Raw genomic sequence first — 13,851 nt, 5'->3', positions numbered from 1 at the left:
TTGGCTAGGTAATTGGAATTTACAAAAAATTAACCTCGGTTACTTTACCCTTAAGAACAGGAACAAGAATAAAAACACTCAAGCCCAAAACCACAACATTCCAACCCAATTTATGATGTAGTAGGTGGCACAAACCAGCTCTAAAAAAATTTAGCAGTTGGTTGTTATTTTCTTGAAACATTTTTATTTCTTGATGCTGCATCAAAATGCAAAAGAACATTCACTGTAATTATTTTTCTCAAACTGATGAACCTGTTAAACTCAGAGGAAATTACTCTGACATAACATTTTCTAATAAGAATAAAATTAACAAAACAGAAGTTCCTAAAGTAGAGTTTAGCAGAGCTCATAAAAAGAAGCATGATGTAACCTGCTTTAAGAGTTTCATAGCCACAATACAATTTCACTTACAAAAGACTTCCATGTTAAAAAAAAAAAAAAAATCTAAATTAAAAACCATTAAACCCCCACATCTCAAAAATTTAGATAGCAGGTTATGGCAGTGACATACCAAGTTTTGCAGATTTTTACCAAAGTAAACAGTAAACTTGCTTACAGATGAAGACAAGCATTACTAGTATGCTTAATCCACATAGAGCTTATAAAGTTGAGGAGTAACACCTCCCCTGCCCCTCCCCAGTACAACTTTCATGCGCAATGTTTTAATTTTGCCAATGACAACTCTTACGAAGCAAATTCAAAACTATTTATTTAGTAGCTTCTACAGAAACAAAATTAATTCAAACAGTAACCTGGACTGAAGGAGTTAAAACGAAGGAGGAATTCTAACCATGTTGGGTTTTTTTTATGTTAACCATTTCAGTATTTATTGTGTATGATATGCCAGAATTTTAAAACAGAAACTGTTCTCACCATTGAAAATGCAAAGAGCACTGTTAGGTTTGGCATCAAAGTATATGAAGTGAAAAAAAAACCCTCTAGTGTACCCATCTAAAAAAATATAATTCCATTTGAATACAAAATGAGAACTGTCATTTCCTTATTATTGACAAAACAGGCAAAACAAAGTTTGTTCTGTGAAATAGGCTAGTCTGATACAAATGATACAAAAATTTTCAATGTGTACATGACAAAAACAATCTGACTTAAAGCACCAACTATCTGAAGGATTTTAACACTGTATTGCAATGCAGACATGATAAATACTTTATCAAAACAATGTATAATCTGCTGGAGTATATAAAAAATATTCCCAGCTTAAACTGTTTACAAAAATGCACCAACAGTGAAAAGAGTCAGGGACTACCAGTTTTTCAAGAGAAGTCCCAGTTCAAACATAGAACACACATCCAGCATTAGAGTCAGTATTGATATTCTTATTCCTAAAATTGCAAGAAGTTATTTTAATTGTATGTGCTTCAATATACTTCATTCTACATGATTCTAAAATGAATTAAAATTGACAAGATGAAGACAAACATCTATAGTACACATACAGAAACAGTAGACTTCAGTCATCCATTCCTCTTCTTCACTAAAACTTGTAATTTGGCCCTGATTTAGAAAATTGTTTAAGCAACTGAGCAATGTTCACACTGCACTGAAGTCAGTAGGTATATGTTAGACATAATCTGTAACTAGGCACATGCTTGTATGAATTTGAGGCTTACAAAAAATATATTGTAACAACATCTAAATTCTTAAGAATAATGAAAGATTGCACTGAAAATCTGATTCAACACTGTCAATGTAAAAGCTGTGCAACATGGCTTTTCATTTTGAAAAGTCTTCATCTTCAGCGAGTTCCTCTGTAAATAAGCTCACTAACTAGAGTTCTAACCAAATGCTGAGTTCTGTAAATATTCTATCACACATGGTGGTAGAGGGTTTATATTTGGCTATTACTATTTCAGAACAGCCTAGAGGCCATATAGAGAAGTGCTTCTTGTTCCTATCAACTCAAGCCTGATTGTATTTCTGGCTTGATGGTACAGAACCCTGACTGCTCTGTTGTTTCACATCTACACAATACAGGCTAAGCAAAGACTAAGTACTAAACAAAATTCATCTTTTTAGTGCTATCTGACCTAGTGAGGAGTAACTGATTCCACAGATTTTTCATTTACACCCTTGTATCTCCTCTGGAGTCGGTAGAAGTGTTTTTATTTCACTGAAACAGAGCACTTGCATTTAACTTTTACTTTTTATGGATAGTGCTTAGTTTTCCACTAAAACCTATGATATACACTTGCTGTCCACCGAGGACCAAAGGTGCTTTTCAGTACACATGTTGGATCTCTGAAACACCATGCTGCAATAAAGCAAACTAAATCCTGTTAAATTTACAAAGCTCTCACCATCTAAGACTTTAATCCACAGAGACCTAGCACGAACCAGTTACAGCACAGTATCCTAGGGTAACTAGAAAGATGTTTGCATAGCAAATCTTTTTCAAATTTCTCCCATGGAACAGATGAAATTGACCTCCAATACAAATTTCAAGCATGAGAGTGCAAAGTAGTGCTTAATCCTTGCTATCAGCTTCTCTCTCTCTCTCTCTAACTCCGCTCTCTTCTTCCACTTTGCTAACAGCGGAGATCTTTTGGCAAAGTAAAGCAGTTATTTCAATCCTCCATCCCAAGCACGTTAGTGGCACTCATTAAAAACAAGAGGGGAAACCTCCGCTAGTCTCTCACTTAATGGTTTTTTGCTTGAAGAGAAAGAACATCCCAACCCTTGGTTGCCTCTATTAAGTGCCTCTGTCCATGACTTATCCATTCTTCTTGGTCCATATACACTCTTCCACAAAACCAACACTTAAACAGACACTGAAGAGTTTCAGCTGGTGAGGTTTCCACTACCTGGTAGTTGTTTTTATGGGTCTTTTTTAGCTTCATTTTTAGCATACTCTGCTTTTTTGTTTGGTTTCCTGTCTCAGCATTCTGAAGAGTAAGACGCTTTCGATAACGTTTGATACCAAGACAACTACTTGTCCTTTCTGACAGAACTACTTTCAGGACTTGACCTTTATACTTGTTGATAGTCTTCATGACATTAATTATCTCTGGTGAATCAACATCAGGATGGTTTAGTACCACAACTGGCTGGTTACGACGAGGGCATTTTATCAATTGATTCCTTTTCAGAGGGACAAGCCGAAGACGTCTTGCTGTCAACAGGTATGACATGTCAGAACTTGGCGTGGTGTCCAACTGAGTTCTTGCTTTCCTTTTAGGAAGTTCTCTGAAGCTTGCCTGTTTTGCCTTATTTTTGGGACCTAACTGACTTTTTGAATAGGGCTTACTTTGCTTGCTCACATCACTGCTTTTCTGAAATAGTACACCAGTTTGTTTGCTATTATTTTTAACACTTGCCTCTCGCTTTGGTCTTTGCCTGAGTGATATACTTCGGGACTCAGCATTTGGTTCACTCTGATTAGGCAAACATGGCAAACTATCACTAAGTGTCTCAGAAACACTAACGGGGACTGGGCGAGGCAGAAACATTTCATTGCAATACACAGAAGGAGCTGATGTTTCACGGTTGTTTTCTATTCCGTCTGAGTTTTGACTGCTAGTAGCATTCAGCACTCTCAGCATTGTCCCTTTAGGGATAAAGACTGGAGTAGCAACATGGGAATTTTTAGTCACCCTGTTTTTAGATGTTCTTGCAAATGTAAACAGCTGATCTTCACTGTGTTCTTTGCTACTAATCACACTGTTTCCACTATGCTCTTGAGACAAAGTTACAGGCTGTTCTGCTTCAGTGGCACATACAACTCTCTCACAACTTGCTGAACTTTCTTGAGCCAAAAGCACCTTCTTACGAGAAGTTTGACATCTCAAAGGCATGGATTTCATGTTAGATTCAGCAGCAGACATGAGCTGAGCAATCTTTCTACACAGCAATGTTGCTGACTTCTTATTGCGTGTTTTGTCAACCCATCTGGCATCCTCTGGAATGTTTTCAGCCCCAGAGCTAAGAGAAAATACAGATGAAATAACAGGTCCTTCAGAAGGACTGCCTTTATTTTCCATCTTCTGTAGTTCTAGTGATTCCAGAAGATGACTGTTCTTTTGACTTATGGTTTCAGCTCTCTTTACTTTGCTAAAGCCTAAAGTTATATCCTCAAAAGGTGAAGTTTTAGTGATGCGAAATTTTTTTGCTGCCTCAGAAGAGGTAATACATTTTTTATCAAAACCCATACCAGTTAAATGTGCTTCTGTAGAGCTGACTGGCGGACTCTTACATTCTTTGTCATCCCTTTTCACAGGCAATGTATCCTTTTCTTTTAGGACTGCAGAATAATTTTTGCTCTCCTGAGCAGCCTCTAATGAAATGTTCTTGGAACCTTTCTCTTCAGAAACAGAAGCATATTTTTGAAGGTTTATATCCTCAGCTTCTTCATAACGATACAAATCACAATGGAAATTATTTTTTCTATCTACTTCATCCCTTGAGGATTTAAAATCACTTTTTTTTTCAGTACTGTTCATTACTAGAGATGGAGAACAGAGTTTTATAACACCTGAATGGACATCAATACCTTTCACCAAATGAAAGCATAATTTTGATGCATCTTCTCTCTGTATAGATACAGAGCTACAGGTTGAGAGTTGAGAATCAGAAGAAGAAAGACATTCAGAATTTTTGTCATCCGTACTATCCAAATTAAGCTGGTTACTAACACTGGATGATTTGTCTACATTCGTTTCCGTGGTTAGTAAGTCATTTTGAGACACAGATGATGGGTTTTTTCCTTCTGTAGATCGTTCTATACCTTGACTCTCAAGTTCCTCTTCAGCACAGTTCACAGATTTGTAAGTTGCTTCTTTCATAGGAATTAGTTTAAGAACCAGCTGTTGTGCTCCATTCACTATTTTAATCTCTACTATCTGAGCTAAACAGTTAGAAGGAACTACAAGTTCAGACGGTGCAATTACTGTTAAAGGCATCCCAGGCTGTAAAGGCTCTGTTTTTGGAGAATACACCTCAACCTCCACACTTTGATTCTCACATACACTCATTTCAGATGGCTCCAGCACAGTTTTATCCTGGACTGACGCTGCATTTACACTACATTCTACATTATGAGATGAACAGACTGTTTTAGTTGCTTTACCTGGAATTTCACAAACCATATTTGAAGACAAATTCAAAAATTCATTCTGAAAAGGAATTTTATTGTATTTCTGCTTTTTACATAAAGTGCTTTGACCCGGCTTCTTTTGCTTGTGTTTTATGAGAGTATTCGACAGCCGTTTTGTGGGTGTTTCATGTACTCTTCTCGTATGCTTTACTATATAGTCATGTCTAACAGCACCATAGTCACAGTACTCACACTGATATGGGAAAGTTCCAGTGTGTTTCACCAAATGTCTCTGGAATTCTCCTTTGGTGTAGGATACATAACTACAGTGGGAACAAAAAAACTTAATTTCTTCATGTTGCCCTACATGTTTTTTATATTGTAAAGGATCCTTTGTTGAAAATCTACATTTATCACAGTAGTATTTACCTGGCAAAAAATTTTTTACTTTAAATGTTTTCTGGGGTTTACTTGGGGTTTTCCTTTCATGTTCTTTAAAGTCTGCAGCACTGGCACCCTTGGGAACAAAATGGAAAGCTGGTGGTGCAATATGACTGCACTTCTTGCAGATGAAAGTTTTGTCTTCAGTCCACCCAGTCTTCTTACACTTCTCTATATCTTGCACTGAAATTTTCTGAACACTTCTGCATTTTATACAGCTTATCAGTGACAATTTATTGTTCTCAGCCTCAGTTCCTTGGTAACAGCAGTTTTGGTCATCCTCCCCATTTGATGGATTTGTTTTATCCTCAGAAGATTGCTTTCGGGGTGTAGTTAGGGAATTATTCCTATCATTAACTTGGCCAGGGTACAATCTTGGTAAAATTTCCCTCATTTTTTTCAACTGCATTTCAGAAGATGTGACTCTGTACCACTTTCATCAAACACAGCAGCAACAGATAAAATTTTTTTGTGGTATTAGTCTTGTATATGTTGCTTATCAATCAATCAATCATTCAGGCTGCCAATCTGCAGAATATATGCTCTGGAAGGAACGATGTTCAAGCAACTGCATCTGTATTATATTCCATGTTCTTAATTTTAGTCAATCAACTTGCAGCACTAAAGGATAAAAAGCAGAAAATTAAGTCAGTTAGGATTCAGTGATCACTGAAATACAATGAACTAATAAGTGAACTATTAGCAGACTACAGCTGAATTAGAGAGTGCAAGTCCACTGTTAATATACCACTGATTGTATTCTGTACATACACCACTAACCCTAAGCAAAACATACCAAATCAAATAATCCCTTAACATTTCCTCTTATTCAAAAATTTCAAAAATACTTAAGTTATCTGCTATGTATCAAAACCTAAACAGTTCATGATACTTCCCCCATGTCAAGAAAAAATTTACATTTAAGAAACATATTTAGAAGCCTAACAAGAAAGATACTTGGTAACAGAATTGAGCAGCAGAGTATGACTTCAGTTCATATACAGCCTTCAATTCAGGACAAGATATTACGAAACAGTGCAAGTGCCACTCATTTGTGAATCCCAGCAGGGAAACAGAACATGGTTACAATGGTTACTAGAAACACAGAACTATTTGTTTGTTTTTAAATATAAGGATTTTTAAGTTAGCACAGAAATTCCTGACATACAGAGGGAAGTTCTTTTCTAATCAGTGCCAATGCTTCAGATCCAAACAGTCTTGAGTGCTAATTCATAAGAAGATTCATGATTCACATGTTCTCAAAGTAATGAAGTCAAAACAATCAGTGGCTGCAAAATTAATTACTTTCTCTTCTATTAATATCACAGTGTAATCACTTCTATATATGTGGACAAGCATATAAATAATTCACTGCACCCTGATAATACAGACTGTCGTCAATCAAGCAAAATAAAGAATGCAATATAACACAGAGGGAGAACAGCAGTATCACTGTAAACCACCACATTAACATGTGCGGTATATTTGGCCCCACAAGTTCCAGCACTCTGACTGTCTCTTTACTACATTTAACAGGAACAAGATCTCAGCCTTTAAGTTTTTGGCAAGACTGACCACTGTTAGTGGAAAATAAACAACTAAATTAGGCTTTTGAGACATACATAAAATGAAGTCCAAAGTTAACACCAACAAATAAAATCTACCCAACATCTTTCTTATTCTAACAGTTAATTACAGACATGGCATTGCACAAAATTCACATGGCATTCACAAAAAATCTATTTCCTGAGGTTAATTCTAGATGCCTTTTCAATACAACCAACAGATGGCTTCTGCTTCTGAAATCTAGTTCCTCACCAAGACTATCTACAGAGATCAAGATCTGATTTAGACCCCAAAAGCACAGTGCTGAGATCACATAAGTAGCTTCCCATGACAATAATCATACATTAATGAAGAAATTACCGTATTGGACTGAAAAGACATTGAGGTAGTGAAGCATTTCCACAGAAGGGTAACAAAGTTAGTAGAGGGTCTGGAGCACAGGTCTTATGAGGAGTGGCTACGGGAACTGGGAGTGTTTAGCCTAGAGAAAAGGAGGCTCAGGAGAAAAGGCTGGCTTGGCAGTGCTGGGTTAATGGTTGGACTCTTGGAGGTCTGTTCCAGCCTAAATGATTCTGTGATCTCCCCAATGGCTTGACAGAAGCCAGCATCTCACCCAAACATCTTTACCCAAATCTTACATGCCCTCAGCCCAGGGAGCAGCTGTATCCTGGGTTACATCAAAAGCAGCGTGGCCAGCAGGTTGAGGGACATGATTATGACCCTCTACTCTGCTCTTGTGAGACCCCACCTGGAGTACTGTCCAGATATGGGACCCCCAACACAAGAGAGATGTGGGCCTTTTAGTGGCTCTCCTCTGGAATTGTTCCAAGTTGATCACAGGGCAGGAACACCTCTCCTATGAAGGCAGGCTGAGAGAGCTGGAGAAGAGAAGGCTTTGGGGAGTCCTTTTAGTCCCTTCCAGTACCTAAAGCAGGCTTTCAAGAAGGCTAGAGAGGAACTTTTCACAAGGGCATGTAGTGATAGGACAAGGGGGAATGGCCTCAAGCTGAAGGAGGGTAGATTTAGATCAGATATTAAGAAGAAAATCTTTACTGTGACGGTGGTGAGGCACTGGTACATGTTGCCCACAGAAGCTGTGGATGCCCCATCCCTCGAGGTGTTCAAGGCCACATTGGATGGAACCCTGAGCAACCTGGTCTAGTGGAAGATGCCCCTACCCATGGCAGGGGGGTTGGAACTACATGATCTTTAATGTCCCTTCCAACCCAAACCATTCAGTGATTCTGTATTTCTGTGCTCCATCTGTCAATATCCCTAACTGCTACAGCAATGCTGCCCTAAAGATGAGGCTCTGCAAAGAGCATGTATACTGAATGTAACCTCAAATAACAGTAAAAATAAGTTAGAAGACTGGTTAGGGACAACATAAAGAGTTTTTCACTCTTTAGAAGATGAACGGCTGCACACTAAAACTCCTTAGCAGGTAGTTCTACAACTGTGGTAACTTCATCTCAGTGCAAGGTAGACAGCTGTGAAAACACTTGTGAAAAATGTGAAAAAGAAACCAATAGCAGCCTTGTAGGAAGGAGGAAAGTATACATGACTGCTGTATCATGATCTGGAGATTTTTTTTTTTAAGCAATTCTAATGTGGGTGACATTATGCCCTCTATTATCCTGATTCTAAAGAAAGAAAAAGCAAATGTGTGCAGTAGTTCATATGGAACATTTGTCCTCTGCTACTACCACTTTTTAGACTTAAGATGAACCCATTGACACACAAGTGTGATGGTAGGTCTGTGTTCAGGAGATCCACTGTTTTGCTTCAAGAGAAAGATGGTAAGAGATCTTGATTAACTCAATATCCAGACCAAGATGCTTTGCACATTTCTGTAAGCTTTAAGAAAGAACTAAAATTGCATTTGAAAGGAAGGGGTGAGGTTAGGTCAGCACTTCCCTTCTCTTTGCTGTTAAGAGCTATCCATTGATACTGAAACTGTCTTCCACATGAACTGACCAAAAGCTACATATAGAGCACTTTATGCCACCAGCATGCTTAACCACAAAAAAAAGTATTATAAATCCAGAGAATTTTCTTATATTTTTTTTACATTGTGAACTTCATCTTAAGGGACAACATGAAAAACAATTCACATGCTTTTAAGGGTAGATAAGTACAAGAAACACAGTCCAGCATTTTAAGAACATTTCACTTTAGAAGACAGCCCAGACAGATCTGGGCTGCTCAGTCCAAGAAGACACTACAAAAAATGTAAGAGGCAGTTCAAAGAATAGGCTAGTAATCCTACTAAACTTTCCTAATTCAAACAGTTTTATGTAAGAAAGATAAAACAGCTAGGTTTGTCAGGGTTTAACCCCAAAACCAAGCTTTCATTCAGACCTGTGACAAATATCATGTTGCTAGAATCCAGGCCTCGAGTCTTGGTGTGTGACTATCTTCCATATGTGCGGTGGGTTGATCCTAGCCAGCAGCCAAGCAGCCACACAACCGCTTGCTGGTGTTCCTCCCTGAGTAGGAAGAGAGTGAAGTAGAGACAAAGCACAAGAAAGTTTATGGGTAGGACAAAGATAGCTGAATAGAAGGAAAGAGGCAGGAAAGTGACATAAGGAAAATCACTCACCACCTTCCACAATCAGACAAATGCCCAGCCAGTCTCCGAGCAGCAGTCACCTTGGAAGGCAACGCCCCTCTCCCCTTCTTCTTCTTCCTCTACCTCCAGTTTTCAAGGCTAAGCATGATGTTACATGCAATGGACTATCCCCCTGACCAGTTCTAATCAGCTGTCCCAGTTGTCTGCTTTCCTAGTCTCTTGCCCACTCCACGCCTACTCAAAGGCAGAGAGGGGGAAAAGAAAACCTTGGCATTGTGCAAATGCTGTTCGGCAACAACCAAAACACTGGTATGTTATCAACGCTTTTAGCCACAGATCCAAAACACATCACTGTACAGGCTGCTTTTTAAATCCATCCCAAGCCAGACCTCGTACAAGGTGAAAAAGAACTGAATAATGAGTTGATGCCAAATATCTCTGCTGTCTCCCTAGCTAGTAATTCACCATGTACCCTGAACACTAAACAGTTAATAAGAAAAGTTTTGATACAAACAGGTCCAATTTAACATTATTTTAAATGCAACAAACACAAAATGAGATTGTAATTTCATGCTTATATTAAAATTTTCTTTTTTCTGGTTACGTCAAAAAACTGAGATCATCAATGTACAAAGCAAGGAGAACATTACATACATTAACTCTGTACCACTGGGGGAGGGTGGAAGAGGGAAGAATTCCCCTTAAGATTTGTTTTGGTGTTTAGAGAAGATTTAATTTAAAGATAGATACTTGATTTTTCAAGTTAAAATCATGTGCAGTGCACACAGACCAATCCAAAGACATCATTAAAGGAAGACCTGAAAGTCTAAAGGAGTGAATGGCAAACATAGGAACAGGATGGATGAAGAATGGAGTAAGAGACAATAAGAGTGTTAAAATCAGTTCCAGTCATTATCTTTACAGTAATGGATTCAGGAAAAAAAATAGCAAAAGTATGTAGAAATACAATAAGGTACTCGAATTAGGAGAAATGAAAAAAAAAAAAATTTGGAGGTGCTAGTATTTTTTTAAAAGGAAAATAAAAAAGAAGTAAAAATTTAGAGGCATGTGGAAGAAAGAGACAGCAGAAGAAAGATAAACTGAACTTCCTCATTCACTCCTTCTACCAAACCCCTGCAATTCAGTGACATCAAAAAGTCAGTCATTCAATGAAAATAAGTATTCCCACCTTTCACATTACAGTAGCGCATCTTGAACTTTGCTGCTCAAGACACGGAGATTAATAGATCCACAGGAGTCAAAAGGCATTCCAAACTGTGGATATCACATGAATGTAATGGTTAAAAAGATCCATTAAAACAAAGGAAAATAGGATGAAACCTCCTGTGCAGCCTGACTATGCCAAATTCATCCAGTAGAAGGGTTTTTGCACTGCAAAGCATTACAAACCACTGATGTAGACCCTGTGAGGCAGACAATTTCTATTTACTTCAAATACATTAATACTTTGTTCATCATTTCAAGGAAACACATTTATAGTGCAGGGATTTAGTTCCCTTTAGCTCAAACTCTATGCTGCTATCAACGAAGAGGGTGTGATGAACAGCATTTATCCTATGTGATCAAGCAAATGAGCCCTTACTTCAGCAAAGCACACACCTCTCACACACTAAGTTCACAGGCTGCAGCCAGCAATCAAGGTGTGCTTTGGTACTGAAAAGCCCATGTAAGTCATGCCTAGGAGAAAGAAGTTTAAGCAAAATTGGAAGACATGTATGCATGCATCTCCTGTGCATGACTTTATCAGGGGGATGCAATGTGTAAATTTTGAGTCCCTGTGAAAAATTTAAATCTCCATGCTTGCTTAAAACTACCTTCTCTGTATTTTGTAATTATATATATATATATATATATAGACCGTTTAACATCAACCATCTCTGTTAAGCAGAGTTAACTGTTCTACTGACCCAACTACAAAGCTGACAATTATCAGTCACTAATTTTAGGCCTAATGACTGGGAGAGATAACACGTGTTTCACTCAAGTATTGCATGGTGTATTAATTAATATAATTAATTTTGCGTTAAAAACAAATTATTCAAATAAACCACATAAATTTTGTCTGCAATTATTTCTTCTTTAAAAAAACCATTTTGTTTCACAGTAACAGCTAATCACACAGTCATAACAGTTTTTGGTTTGTATCTAAAATTCACGTGAAGATTTTCAATCAAAATTAATGAGGAATGACAATGCAGAGAATTAAGAAGAGCAAAAACCATGCATCAAGTTTTTAGAGCTCATTTTTATTATAAAATATACAGTTCTTTCACTCTACAGAAAAAAAATCAATTACATTTAAAATGTTTACTACCTATAAAGTCATGCAAAACATTGATTAAAACAATACTTTTCAAATGTATAAGTGAAAAAATGTCCAATTTACTGACGTTTATTGGTACTGTATGAAGGCAAGTACATGTATGTACTATGCAGTATTCTACTGAAATGGAGGTCTGCTTCCCTGTGGCTCTAGGACCTAGGCCTAGCTTTATTCGTATCTGAAAGATACACACTTCTATTATATCACTCAACTGCTTGGTGGTCTTCCTGCAATAAGCTTAACAAGGCATTCCCAAATAACTACCCTGTCAAAAGCAATAGTCTAGAGAGTGCTCAGAGATGTTTATACAGTTGTTCATCATTACATCTATGATCAACTTTTTAAGTGTATGCTGCTCATTTCATCATTTCACACAATTCACGACCATTTTGAGAATCTTTTTGTACATCCAGAGCATACTGACTAGTATGTAGCACTGCCTTTCTCTAAGGCCTGTAAGCAATACAGCAAGGAAAGATGGCACTGAAGAAAATGAGAGGAGGGGGAAGAGTCCCATTAAAAGCACATATCCCTCCATGCCCAGTTCTCAAAGCACTCATGTAGATGTTAAAACTAATTTCTACAGATTTCATACCTTCTAAGATTAGCCACATCCTATCTGCATGTGCAAGCAAAGGGCCTTGACTACAACCACCTACTGCAGTAACAATGCACAAGAGACTGCTAGAGAAATCCTGTAAAACACCATTGGTTTTCCTAATCATAAAACAGACTTTTTTAATTAAATGTACATAATAGGCTACATCTTTGTACTTTGGCTACATGTATGATAACACTGGAGCATCTATTTAATAGAAAAGGTAATTCAGACGTATAAAATGGTTAAGTGTCCAATGTAATACTCCTCAATGATAGATTCTCTTGCAACAAAACTCAATGTGGGATTTAATTAAGCGAATCTTACGCCCAAGTATTCAAAAGAACCTCATTTGCACACAAAACACATGATGTTCTATTTTGCTCAGGAATACAATTACTAACCCGAGAGCTCCTTTTCTTCGGGAAGATGACCAAGACGACAAACCTGGACAACAGCCTTAGTCCAGACGAGTCCAAAGCGGCCTGATGGCGTCCACGAGACAAAAAAAACACACACATACAAAAAATTTCTCCTTGTCTTGGGCATCCAGCCCACCCACGCATTAGTGCTGCCGGCTCTCCGGAGGCCTCCCTTTCTCCTTCGCTCGCTCGCTGCCCGTGCCCCGGGGCCGCGCCGGGTGCTGCGGTGCGGGCGGTGCAGGCGATGCGGCCCCTCCGCGGGCCGCGCAAACCTCCGCCCGCAGCGCCCCCGCAGCGCCGCCGCCGGCCCGCAGGGGGCAGCACCGCCGGCACCGCCGGCACCGCCGGGAGAGCGGGCAGGGCGGCGGCGGGAGCCGCGGGCCGGGGGCAGGGGCGCCTTACCTGGCTGGAAAGAGGGCGAGGAGGGAAAAGAGAGCGCTGCCACCCTCAGGGCAGACCCCGCCAGCCGCCGCCGCTCGCCTCGTCTCCGGACACGGGCGAGCAGCGCAGCGCCGCCCCGCGTCCTGCGCGGGTGCCGCCCCGCCCTGCGGCGCTTACCCTGGGAGGGCGGGCGGGCAGCCGAGCCCCCGCAGCCGCCCCGGCCCCGGCCCCGGCCCCGGCCCCCGCGCCGCCCCCGCCCACCGCCGCGGCGGAACTGACCTCACGGCCGCGCCCCGCCCGCCGCCGGGCACCGCGGGTAGAGCTCTACTGAGAGCCGGGAGCTCTACTGAGCACCGAGTGGGGAGCGCCATCGAGAACCGGGGAGCGCCATCGAGAACCGGGGAGCGCCATCGAGAACCCGGGAGCGGGGCCGCGCCCGCACTGGGCACCCGCACCCGTGAGGGACCCGGCACCGCC

The 13,851-nt window shown here is 39.9% G+C and overlaps 1 protein-coding gene across 3 annotated transcripts; it reads right to left on the bottom strand.

Moving 5' to 3' along the window:
- Window positions 1-684: 684 nt before the first annotated feature.
- Window positions 685-13,545, bottom strand: ZNF518B (zinc finger protein 518B). 3 transcript variants are annotated; one of them, XM_050338250.1, is made up of 3 exons: window positions 13,396-13,545; window positions 12,976-13,056; window positions 685-6,112 (listed from the first exon to the last, which is right to left on the bottom strand). In XM_050338250.1, exon 3 carries the CDS (start codon window positions 5,898-5,900, stop codon window positions 2,658-2,660), a length of 3,243 nt encoding a protein of 1,080 aa, XP_050194207.1. In that variant the 5' UTR covers window positions 5,901-6,112; window positions 12,976-13,056; window positions 13,396-13,545; the 3' UTR covers window positions 685-2,657. The 3 variants fall into 3 exon arrangements, with proteins under 3 accessions (XP_050194207.1, XP_050194208.1, XP_050194209.1); XM_050338251.1 differs by lacking the exon at window positions 12,976-13,056; XM_050338252.1 differs by lacking the exons at window positions 12,976-13,056; window positions 13,396-13,545 and adding an exon at window positions 10,819-11,833.
- Window positions 13,546-13,851: the final 306 nt, after the last annotated feature.

The sequence above is a fragment of the Myiozetetes cayanensis genome, unplaced genomic scaffold (assembly GCF_022539395.1).
Source record: "Myiozetetes cayanensis isolate MyiCay16 unplaced genomic scaffold, myiCay2020 scf7, whole genome shotgun sequence".
Classification (NCBI taxonomy): Eukaryota; Metazoa; Chordata; class Aves; order Passeriformes; family Tyrannidae; genus Myiozetetes; species Myiozetetes cayanensis.
This window is presented reverse-complemented; position numbering and strand designations above follow the sequence as displayed.